The sequence below is a fragment of the Calliopsis andreniformis genome, chromosome 2 (genome assembly GCF_051401765.1).
Source record: "Calliopsis andreniformis isolate RMS-2024a chromosome 2, iyCalAndr_principal, whole genome shotgun sequence".
In the NCBI taxonomy this organism is placed as follows: domain Eukaryota; kingdom Metazoa; phylum Arthropoda; class Insecta; order Hymenoptera; family Andrenidae; genus Calliopsis; species Calliopsis andreniformis.
In genome coordinates this window covers 7,071,096-7,083,538 of record NC_135063.1, presented here as the reverse complement: position 1 = coordinate 7,083,538, position 12,443 = coordinate 7,071,096, and the positions used below count along the sequence as shown (strand labels likewise).

General features: G+C 36.7%; 1 protein-coding gene across 1 annotated transcript in view; it reads left to right on the top strand.

Moving 5' to 3' along the window:
- The window catches only part of LOC143185330 (uncharacterized), a 42,960-nt gene extending 30,866 nt beyond the window's left edge, over positions 1-12,094 (top strand). The window contains exons 4-6 of the mRNA XM_076388280.1: positions 3,992-4,133; positions 9,214-9,328; positions 10,655-12,094. Coding sequence (XP_076244395.1) covers positions 3,992-4,133; positions 9,214-9,328; positions 10,655-10,771 — 374 coding nt within the window. The 3' untranslated portion in view covers positions 10,772-12,094. The remainder of the gene's footprint in view (positions 1-3,991; positions 4,134-9,213; positions 9,329-10,654) is intronic.
- Positions 12,095-12,443: the final 349 nt, after the last annotated feature.

Here is a 12,443-nt window from a genome sequence, read left to right as displayed (position 1 = left end):
GTTATTACAAGTAAACTGGTTATCTACAGAGTAAATTAGAGAAGAATAGAAAGATTTGAAAATATAAAATTTGAAAATTTGAAAATTTGAAAATCTAAAAATCTGAAGATCTAAAAATTTCAAAATTTCAAAGTTTGAAAATTTCAAACATTCAAAGCTTGAAAATTTCAAAATTTCAAAATTTAGAAATCTCTAATGTTACAATATTGCTCAACTCTAAAGAATTTAAGAGTTTCAATGTATTCATCGTCTCATGCTTAATCCACATATCTTTACTTGCCTCGAGAAGAACAAATTCTATAAATTCGATTTATCCCCGATGACCAGATATTTCACGCTCAAACGACCAATGCATTAACGAGTAGTTGAGATCTTGTACTATCTCCGATCAATTTATTACATTTGCTCTTGTTAGAATAAGGAATTTCGTTTATATGGTTCGTCGCCAATCGTCTCCTCGATTTGATCGAGATTAATCTTAACTTGGCAGAGAGTTCGTTATAAACGCAAGATTTTCTCGAAGCAGAGGGACATCCTCTTGATCCTGGAATCCGAATTCAAGTATTTTTATCGGAATTCACGCGAGCTGCTAATAATTCGAACGGTGGTTGGATATTCGTGGTTTCCATTCAGATAGCTGGGGAACGCCTCTTGAATGTATCTGGGGACAGAAACAGCCGCGATATTCGTGTAATCTCAAGAGTGCCGAATTGCATTATTGAGCCGAATATCTACCTCGTGGCTCACCTTCGCCCGTCAGCGTCGGTCTTTCAATAAATCCCCGAATCTTAGTTGGATTATCCTCGAAAATCGAGACAGTAACGTGTACCTTGACAAATGGCAGAAACAGAACTATACGAAGTGCGTCTTGTTTTAGTTTACAAATAATTTGAAGCTGTTGAAGTTTGGAATACGTACTATTGCAAGAATACAAATCTAATATAATTTTATGAAAATCTGAAATCAGCAGACGCTTGTATCGATAGTACATATTCCAGGAGTGGTTATATTTTTCTTTTCAGTACTACCTACTGTAATGCCTACAGTAAAATTTCAATTAAAATAAATGAGGAAGTAGCACAATTTTCCTTCGTAATTTATGAGCAATAAATTTATGAGTACAAATAACAGAAAAGTGAATAAGCAGTCTTTTATTCAATTTGTTTCACAAATTTGTCATTTACAGTTCATTTCAACTTAACAATTTCTTTGCATTACTATTATCTTAATTTTTATATTCTACTCACCCCGTGATTCATAAGAGCTATTTGATTTTCTATTATAATATCACCTACAATTGTAATTACTCGCGCAAATAATCAGCGTACATAGGAGTGAGGGGAATTATAGTTCATCCTTGAATAGCAGAGGTAGCTACTGTCGATACACCTATAATCTCGAGAGTGCTGAATGCATTATTGAGTCTAATGTCCGATGGATTTAGCCGAAGCAGATTATGCGCTGGATTGCAGACGTATCACGAAATTCGTTGCAATTGGGAAATTGTAATACCTCCCAGCGAAACAATTTGCCTTGAATTTTGCACGAATTTGTCACACTTTGTGAAATTTCATATTTTCATTCCAGTTCGTTTCCTTCCCCAATTCTGTCGTTTTAAATTCGACGCCGCTGTTCTGCATCCTGGAAAACTGTACATAGCCCGCCCCCGCGTGCAATGTTTATTTGTTTGCTCAATTACACTTAGATTCAGCTAAATTCGCGAATATTTACGAGAACGCGTATTTATACACGCAAAATGTGCCTCTGTGTTTACCTTCGTAGGTTAATTCAAGTTTCTGCGCGACAACGTTAATAAATTTCATCCCCTTTGTACGAAATACTTGACGTAGATTTTTTTAAGTGGTAGTAATATTGTGTGCTCGATTTAATTAGTAGATTCTTTGGAGAAGAAAAGTCTTCGATCTTGATGCTTTGATTAAATATGCACAAAAAGGGAAGAAACTGCTATGTACTTCAGTACAGAGTACTTTTACTACAAATTCAGTTGTGTGTTGTAACTGACTTGACTTCAAAGGCGTAACAATCTCACTTACAGAGAGAATCTCGTTTCTAACTTTGAGTAGTGTCTTTGAATGTATACATAATTGATGATCAGTTTAAACCAGTGAGTCTGAAGGTTTCTCTTTCTCAGCGAAAACATTTCTAGTGTTATATATCAGACGTTCTGATGAACCTTTCTTGTCATTATGACTTATCGAGTATTATAAAGTATAATAATAATCTACTACCATTTTAAAAAACCTAGTAACAAATTTAGAATTCACCATTTCCATTATTAGAAAATATTTCCTCTATTCGCTGCTCCCATTCTCCAGAAACAATTAAACACGCTCTCAATGCCTCATTTAATTATTCTCCCACGTTAAATTCCCCCAGTCACCAGGATTTTGTTTATTCAACTTGTTCTCTACCCATAAATATCTATATTTCCTCGCGATATTTTCAAATAATCCAGCCAGCAACCGCAGCGATTCGTTGCGCAAAACAATAAGAAGAAAACAAGTTCAAGCGCACGAATTGGGTCCCACTAAATATCGTTTCAACCCCCTGGGGATGCAGGCTGTATTATTGAGCAGGGCGATCATCGAGTCGCATTGGTCCACGGTGCACTGGCCGACTATCGATCCAGCTGGCCGATATCTCGAAATCGGTTACGCGATTAGCGCCTCGTTAAAAGCGATACCAGGCCACGCGAGTGGTAATGAGCTCGATTATCGATATCGAGCGTGGTCCAACGAGTTTGCTTGTTCCAGCCGCGAGCACCTTCGCGATACCGCGAGTTAATTCTTTCATTTTCTGGCCCATCACTGGGCGTCGAAGATCGACGTGGTCCAAAGAAGGCGAAACGAGAGAAGCGATCGTCAATATTGATAATCGACTCGAGGAAGGATGGACTGCTCGATTTACCTTCAACGTCTGTCCCTGTTATTAACGTTATTGCTTTTGCTTAAGGTTTCGGTCGACGTGTTGATGGACAATGCGTGACACAACTGTGACGCGCTGATCAGTGAATAATTTATCGGTGAATGGTGCGTCCATTGACGACACGATCCCTCGTTAATTTTGTACTGAGCCATTATGGAACGCGCGACTGTAATTGCGAGGACAGTCGTAGATTCATTAGATTTTGTGGGACAGGCAGGTTAACAAACTTTTGATTTGAAAAAGTGACTACGATTGTCTTTTATGTCAGTTATGCACTTATAATGACTTATGAATTTTTTATTTGTAGAAGACTTTCAAGTTCATGTATTTCAATTGTGGAGGAATTTTATTTATTTTCTTTTTTTTACGAAGATTTGTGGATGTGGATAATTAAATTACAAAGGTGTTCTTAAAATCTTGTAAAATATTATTTATCGGATATAGGGGATATTTGGTTGTATTACAAAATTTGAGAAGCACTTCTAAGAATTTCTGTGGGTTCCACTTAGGTTTGCAAATATTCGAGAACATCTAAAGGGGATGGTTGTTTAGTGAAGGTTTAACGCCAGTGCCAGTGCTAAGATTAGGACTAAGTAGGGCCTTGTAAGAAAGCATGCAGAACTCTCTAGTACAAGAACTTTAGCAGAGCTCATTTGAGCATGAGAACTAGTGTTGATCCCAACTCCACTAACTCCACCAAGAATTGGGACGAGCTTTTGTACTTTGTACTAGAGACATTTTGGTCTTGAATATATTTGGACATTAGGTACCATTAAACTCGAACCCTTAAATCTGTCGTTCATTAAGTCGTTATTGTCAGTAAAGTGAGTGGCCAATTAGAAGTGGCTTTTCAGTCCTAAGGGCAAAATTTGAGGAGAAAGCTTGAGACGATTTGTTCGTTCTCTTATAGTAATTTATTTAACTGCTGGATCTTGTAGTAGCAAAGTTCTTGGGTATTACACGAAGTATGCTACGATTTCTTTTCTTTTAACATTATGGTCTTGCCGCACTAATTTCATACACTTGTTCCTTTTTCTGTTTACAGAATTCCTGAAACACGCGCCTTGCATACAGAAAGTACAGCCCGAGTACGAGCTCTGCAGCAAGAAATACCAGAGAACAACCCAGGAGCTTGAAAGAAGGAACCACACGCTGAGCCTGAACGAATCTCTGAAATCTCTTTGCTGGTGAGTGAAAAAATTCGATATTCTTAAACTCTGTTTTCAATCTGTTAAGCAAGAATAATTTCCTGCTGGTTCATTACTTAGGAACGAGTCTTAAATTTGAATAAGTCATTATTTGAAATAAAAATATTCTTCAAGTATAATTACGATATACTTATTTAAAATCAGATAGAATAACTGAAAAATAATAATTATTACAAATTTTATGGCACGTGTTTCTTCCTGCTTTTTTTATATCTGTCTTCGAAGTTGAAAGATTGCGATTGCATGTTCAGCCGTACCAAATTTTTGAACCTCACTATTTATTCATACCCGAACTGGAATTTTCTGAGGGACAAATGAAAATTGCAATTTTTTTTTTTTATAGTAGTATCTGTTATTGTTTAATGTTCAATGAACTATGTAGGTGATGTTGTTTTAAACTTGTATGCTCTTTATTCTCTTGTTGGAATAACAAACATGTGACATGGAATTTTCATGCATGACATATTTTCAATATTAAACGCATTTCGACGTGAAATATTTTTGTTCGTACGGAATATAGAAATTGAAGAATTTCGCGAATTAAATGATTAAAGATAGAAAATAATTTGAAACTGAAATTTTTCATGTTTAAGAGAAATGATAAAAATGAATTTCTATTTATTTTCTTGAAGTTTCTTAATAATTTGATTTCCGTGCATCAGAACGTTTCCTGTCTCCTTACCACGACACGGTTTTTTCCTTGCGCTCCAGATACAGGTTACTATTATATGCATATCATAATTAATATTAATGGATCGACAGAGAATATGTACTTGAATAAGCTTGCATGTACACATGCCCGTAGCCTTGACTTTTGTTGATGTCTCGACTGCATCCGCCGATTAAATTTCATTCTTTGCACCATGCATTTTCTACGTGCACAGTGGATCCTCTTTTACATAGACTTTTAATTCAATTCGTTGCTTTGATCAGAAGAAATTAACAAACTAGAGTCGAATGTCTACTATGTATATACTAAATACAGAAAGAGAGAAGCCTGAAACAGTGTCAATAATTGTTACCAGCACCCCTTACCCTGAAATGATTGGATAAGTCGGTCACTAATTTGTCATATCACTAATTATAGATGAGCAACGCAGGGCAGCTTGATTAAAGCAGGAATTTCGTGAGCATAGTCTTAACGCGTCCCTGCACTTTTTTATCGTGGTATGAATTAAAGGTTGAAAATGTACCGTGCGGTGGCTTGAAAGTGCATTCTTTGGATAAGTCATTCCATTAAGCGCATTAAACGTTCATAGGACGTGCATAAAGATTTAATGTAAAAACGAGCGTGTGCAGCTGGAGGGTGCAATTGAATTTACGCGATAAGAGTGTTAAAGAAACGTATTCATACGCAGAGGATGTGTTTGAAACCTTTTTTCCTCTTCTCACATACTTAGCCTTTATCGCTTTCCCTTCACTCACTTTCTCTTTCCTACCCTTTACTCTCAGTGTTGACTTTTTCTCATCTTCGTCGTTTTTCCGCGTTTCTTCCTCTTCTACCCACACATTTTTTCCTCTTTTGTTTCGCTCTCTTTTGTCGCTTTGCGTGTCACTCGCGTCTGCACTTTTGTGCTTCATCCGTGACTTTATTTTCTTATTTATGTAATTGCATCCTCTTCCGATTTCTCCTTTACACAATTCCTCAGTGTCATATTTTCCACTTTTTTTTCTTTCTTCGTGGGTCTCTTTTTGTCTTATGATAAATATTTTGTTCTTTATCGTGTCATTTTTTCTCTCGATTTTCTCTGTATTCTCTTTTGCTCTTGTGTTCTACCTTTCTGTTTCACTTTTTGTCACTCATACTTTTTATCCTTACTCTACTTATTATTTTACTTTTCCCTCTGTTTCATTCAGTGCACCCTTTTCTCTTTCCTTTCACGTAGTTCTACCGTTTCTTCCTTTTTTATCACCCTCAGGACTTGTGTATTATGACTATCTTTCGTTTTCTTTTTTCACTATTTCCATTTCTTTTCTACTGTGTAATCTTTAACTTCCCAATTGTGCTATGAACTTCCTTTTTTTTTGTTTTTCTCCGTCTATCCTTCTACCCTTTCTATTTTTTCCATTTCTTCGGTACAATATATGCCCTCCTTCATTCGCTATTATCTTCTTTCTTTTGTTTCGAAATGCTGCTCTTTTTACCCATTCTGTATTTTTTCTTCCCCACTTTAACTCCTCCCTCTTACCTTTTCTCTTCATGCCCTTCATCCTCATCTTCCCTTTCTCCATTCCCATTCTCTATCTTTTCCTCCTCGTTGTGCTTCACATTCCCGAGTCCCTTTCTCCTTTTTCCAGCGAGCAATGCACAATTTCAAAAGCTGCAACAGACCGTGGCGGAGATAAGCTAATGACATTACGTTCTATCTGGAGGGTGGGATCGTGAAAAGCCTCTTCCCTCTTTTCGTGTTTACATGGGAGTTCGTAGCAAAATAGAAAGGGAAGATCCACAGAAAAGGACAATCGCAAATGCGTTTCTATTATTATTTCTTTATTTTTCCTCCCCCTTCTCGCGTATTGATTCTCGACATCAATGTTTATGATCCTCCATCGTTTCCTTCGTCGAGTTTTTAAGTCGCCACCCATAAAAATGCTTTACTTTCTTTCTTTTATTTCGTGGCGCTGTATATTGTTATGGACGGCAAAAGAATTTTATATTTTATGGAGTCTCGAGATCGGGATCAAATTTTGTTGCTGCCCCGTTCGAACGAAAAAGTCGGATACTTTTTATATTGTCGGTAAATGCGGTGAAGCAGTTTTTAACGTTTTACGTTTTTTCGAATATTGCTGACGAGGTTGTGTTTTAAAACATCGAGGTTTGATGGTTGCATCGTACGAATAAATAACATCTGTTTTTTAAGTAATAGTTAACAGTAAATATTTACGTAGTAATTCGCAGATTATTAAACGTTCACTAAGAAAAATAATGAAATATTTACCTAAGAATATACATTATGCAGTAATAATAGTACATTAATAACTTGTACAGTAATGCAATGACAAACATAAAATATTGATTACATATACGTATTATAAATTAGATATGAATATAACAGTAACAGTAATTAACATAGAAAAGTGAAATTATTATATATTATATAATATTATATATAATTATTATACATAATAATAATAAAAATAGTATTATATATAATATAAATAATTGGCTTCGTTCTAATGAAATCTATTTTCATTAAGAGATAGACTTATTTAAAGGGAACCCAAATCTAGATAATCAAATTATATTAAATAGCTAATTAATTTAACCACGAATCTAATAATTTCTATAATTGATAGCTTTGAAAATATTATATGTAGAATATTCAAAGAAATTTCGTTCGACTCGCTGTTGTTCAAATGTCGCGACTTTACACAATAGTACTTGTCTCGTTCAATCTGCTACACTTTGATAAATGCCTCGTATACGCGAACCCTGATGGGAAGTTTTATTCCAAGAGAAGACGGCATTACAGGCTTGTCTTATTGTGACGTCGATTTATGGCACCGCGGACACCTGATGTATTATACCAACAACGTGTAAATCCATCTTCAAATCAGTCTGCTTTCTATCTTGTAAGCTCATGTCAGTTTCGAACTTTCAAAGATTCATAGTTTGTTTAGATAAAAAGATTTTTTCGATTTTCAGTGGCTTAACAAAATGTTTATTTATCTTCTCTAAATACCTTTAGTTCTGAAAAGCGTTCAGCTTTCTATAGTCAGATTTGATGACTCTGTCTGTAAGAAAAATCCATGGGCATTTGAATATTAAAAATTGAAAGACGGTCTTAATTAAGCGAGCCACAGTTATTCAAATTCTGTGTAGGCACTTCTATAACAGAAATAGTCGAAAGAAGAAGGTAAAAAGAGAATTATTAGATATTTTTCCGAGAATTAATCTTTTTCGTGCAAAGAGAGACTTTGCACGATTTCAGTTGAAGTTCCCTTGTGCAAAGCCCATTACAATGAGTGCCAGTGGAATGAAAAAAGTGGTTTCACGGATCAGGACGAAGTCGGGCAAATACATTTAATTAAAAGCCAGATATACATGTGTCTGTCGAAGTGGCGTCGTTCCGCGAATAATATTCTAGATGAGATACTTTCGGTTGTAATACGAAATCGCAGTCTCCAGTTGCAAAAAGATTCATTTTGCTTCGGCGAGCGAGGAACGAGACACGTGTCAGATATCGAACAAGTTTAAATGAAGGGAGCTTTTAATTCAGGCTTTTCGTTAAGGCATATCAAATTATAATTTAGAAAATTGTGTTATGTATATGTTTCATGTGTGCTGCAATATTGTCTTTTTCTAATGTTTTTCGCTAAAATTTTTATTTCTGATATTCGAGACTTTCTGATGCACATATGTCGTCAAAATTTTATTACACATACTCCACTTACTTCTTTTCTTCGTTCTTCTATTTCTAGTAGCTATTCACACTTTATATCACATCATTTCATTTTATCCTTCAGATATTTTTTATTCTTATTGTATTGTGATATTGCATTTGACACCATCATTTTTATAGACTTATTTCGCTTTATATTTTATTCAATTATTGATCTTTTACCATATCTTTGGTCTATATATGCCAATGGACTTACTCATAAATTAACAAGAATTACTAATCACTGAATGTTACGTAAAAAGTTGTACCCCAATTTGTAAAAAACCACGGATAATATTTAAAAGATTGAGAACTAAATCAATTTCCAGAATAATAAATTAAACACGCATTATTGTTAGAATTCGTTATTAATATTTCTTACTAAAATTTGTCATTAAATTTATTATTTTCCAATCAAGTATTATCTCGACCTCCTATTTGCCTATACATCTATGAAATTATTACATTGAAAGGGCAGTACGAAGAATAATTAATAACCTTCAATCAGGGTCCAAGCACGCATTAAACATCAAATACAGCAATGTCGGAAAATAAATGGAGAAAGGAAAGAAAAATAATTATAAACAGAGGAGTGGTTCGCGGAAATGTCGGAATAAAGCAGGAAAAGTGATCGATTATCGATAGTAATGAGAAACGTTGAAATGTGTCTGTTGCAGCGGCTTCAAGGAGTACCTGGAGTGTTCCCATCATAGGATCCGTCGGCACTGTGGCGATGACACAGCTCAATTTATAAAGGAGTTCCTTGACAGAATGTCGACCTCGCTTTTGAAGGTAAATATTTGCCGCTACCGCTTGGGAAGAGACTGTTACCGCAACGAGATACGGTCCCGGTCCCCTCAGCGCTTTACAGCGTTTCTGGAGTTCCTTAAAATATGGATCTGGGTAGCTCGAGCTGCATTGTAAGATACATAAGTACGTATCTCGTTGCGAGGTTACATTCTTGGCGAAGAAGCTGCAGTTCGTTGGTGATCAAATTTTAAGGAGAATTTTCTAATTCACTGTACCAACGACGCCTTCCCCGACTCTCCATGTGAAATTAAAATCGTGGGAAAATATTTTATTCAACTTCTGCGAGTCGGGACTTTGAATCATACTCTTTTTCTACCATTTTTATGGTCGAAGAGTGCTGTTAACGTTGCAATATTTAGTATAGGGGATGGAAGGTGTGTGGTAGAAATGGAGAACTGGAACTTATAATATTTAGACATATGTATACTTTATATACTGTTTAGTAGGGTTGAGGAGTCTTTTCAGTGTAAGGAAAAAATAGAAATATATTTTTTGCTACCTTGATATGCACTGACAGTAATTAGATTATACTAAATTATATGAAAGATCAAGCCTCGTAGAAGTTGAGTACTGTTCTTGTTCGATTTTATTTAAACCTGTATAATGAATGCAAATTGACTGCATCAGTCTACTGTGCTATATGTATAGTTCATTGCTTTATGCTTACTTCGAACTCGTGTGAATTTGTAAATGCAGAAATCAGGAAATGACTTTTCATTCTACTATATAGTAGAAGCACATAGGTATCAGTTAATTATAATTTATAAAAACTCATATCATTATGCATTTATCAGTTATGCATTTATCAGTCTTTGAGATATTCCAATTTATTCTGTTTAATATACTCATTTATTATCTTCTGATTTCTAATTTGCCACGTTGCTAGTCTCAAGAAATATTCCTGTCATATGTATAATCCATCCAATAGTTTTCAGCTCTGCTTTCATCACTGTATATAGTAAATCCTTTTATCAGATTTTCATATAAGTAATGACGTATTTGAAATGAAATACAGAAGCAAATTTGTAAAAAGTCTTCAAGACCTACACTGTCGGATATTTTAAAGACGTCCAAATGATGTTGTAAGACCTCCAGACGTAAAACAGACGTCTTGAAGATGTGTGCTATCTAAGGTCATTACTTATAGAAAACTTGATATAAAATATACAAAATATCTTGCATCGTTCCAATTCTAACTCCTTCAATCACCTAAAAATCTAACCATCCTCGTGTGCCAAACGTCCCAAACCGTGTCCCAATCAGACGTCGCAATTAACCTGGCCAACATGTGATGGTTTGATATTCCAGATGTCCTGCGCGCCCTTCACCAACGAGGTGTGCGGCATCGGCAGCGACGCGAGCGTCTTCAGGGCGCAAACAATAGTGCCATTGGCGCTGGTGCTCCTCGCAAGGTACTTCACGTAAGTGGTTAAGCAGCACTCGTAGCCGGAAAGAGGGGACGATTTCCGTGCACCACGAGCGCCATGCTGAAACCCGGGGACCCTCCGTTCGTTTTCCGCTTCAGATTCGCCAGAGTATTTTCTTATTTTCTACGGGAGACAGAACAAGCCAAGGAGTCCAACTGAAAGAGGCACGCGACGGGCGAGCTGACACCTCGAGTATCGACAATGGCGGAGGAGAGGGGGTTGAGAAGGAGAAAGAATTAGAGAGGAGAGTTGAGGCGAGATGAAACAAGGGAAGGGAACGACCAGAGCAACGACACTATCTGAAGAGAGAGGAAAGTTCCTCACGTGCCTCCCTGTACGTAACTTCCGGCCTGCACTCGTGCAGCAAGTGTTTCTCCTTGACGCGAAACTCTCGACTCGAGGGAGACCAAGGGAGGGAACGTGGTTCCAAGCGCCGCAGCGATTTTAATCAAGCGATGAGGAGACACGTGTCGGAGGGTGAACGTGTCTGTTGAAGTGTTCGCCGCGATTCGATGCTTGGATCGGTCCCGATCTATCCTGGGATCGAGTTATGGTCGCAGGAAGACGTTGAGGAACTCGAACATCGGTGATAAGAAGAGTGTGATGAATTGTCATCGGCGGTGAAGACGACGTGCCGTACTTTCGTTGCGTTCATCTTTTATTTACCGAGTAATTCTTTTATTGAAGTGTTCAACGCCTGCGGAAGGGAAGCGTGGAAGATCGTGTTATTAAGCTGCAGTCTGGGAAGGGAGTTTCGTGTAAATCAGGATGTACATGGGAGGCCATGAATAGTGGTTGAAATAATCCCCAGATGGTAAATCCAAAGGCGGTTTCTTCAGTGTAGGGGAAGAAGATATTCTAGGCATGTCCGATGTTGGAGTTCATGTCCAAGTGTTGAGCTAGAAAGAAACTGTGACCTACAAAGTGTGGAAGGAACACACGTCAACAGCCTGATTTATTTTCTCACATAAGATTCGCGAAGAAGATGAAATTCTCAACGAAAGGAGGGTTTCAATAGAAAATCTCAAGAAGAGAGAGGGAGTGAATCTATGGGAAGGCAAGAGTACCTCGAGAAGCTGAGTCTTCCTTTCTTGAGGTGACGCAAAATTACGTTATCGATTCATGCGCTGTCTGTCTCGGAGATTCAAGCGACTTGCGGATGGAGGGAAAGTTTTATCTTCGAAAAGAGGATGAAAATGCCGATTCTTATTCTTTGGAGGTCGATCAGAGTTGTCTGGGGACATTCTTCGAGAATGTGTCATCGTTCGAGATTTGGGTGAGATGGTTCTGTCATCGGAGCCTGATTTCGATCTCTATTGAATTGAAAATTCCAAATTAGACTACTTCTATGTTGTCTAAATGGATCTGTGAATATGTTACAAATATAGAGACTTCTTACCTTTTTTCCAATTTTGGTCATCGACGATCTAAACGTTCAAAAATGGATAAAAAACATGAAAACAAATTCAAAGTGAAGACTTCTAAATCGAAATACATTACAGTGTTTATGGCCCATAATTGAATCAATGAGTCACTTGCAGACAACACAAGAATAAAAGAGGAAACATAGAAAAGGGGAACAAGTGTATTTCAAACTTCTCTAAAAAATCATAAAGTCTCCCTATTATTACAAAAACTTTTATACCACAATGTGTATCACGTATTCTTCA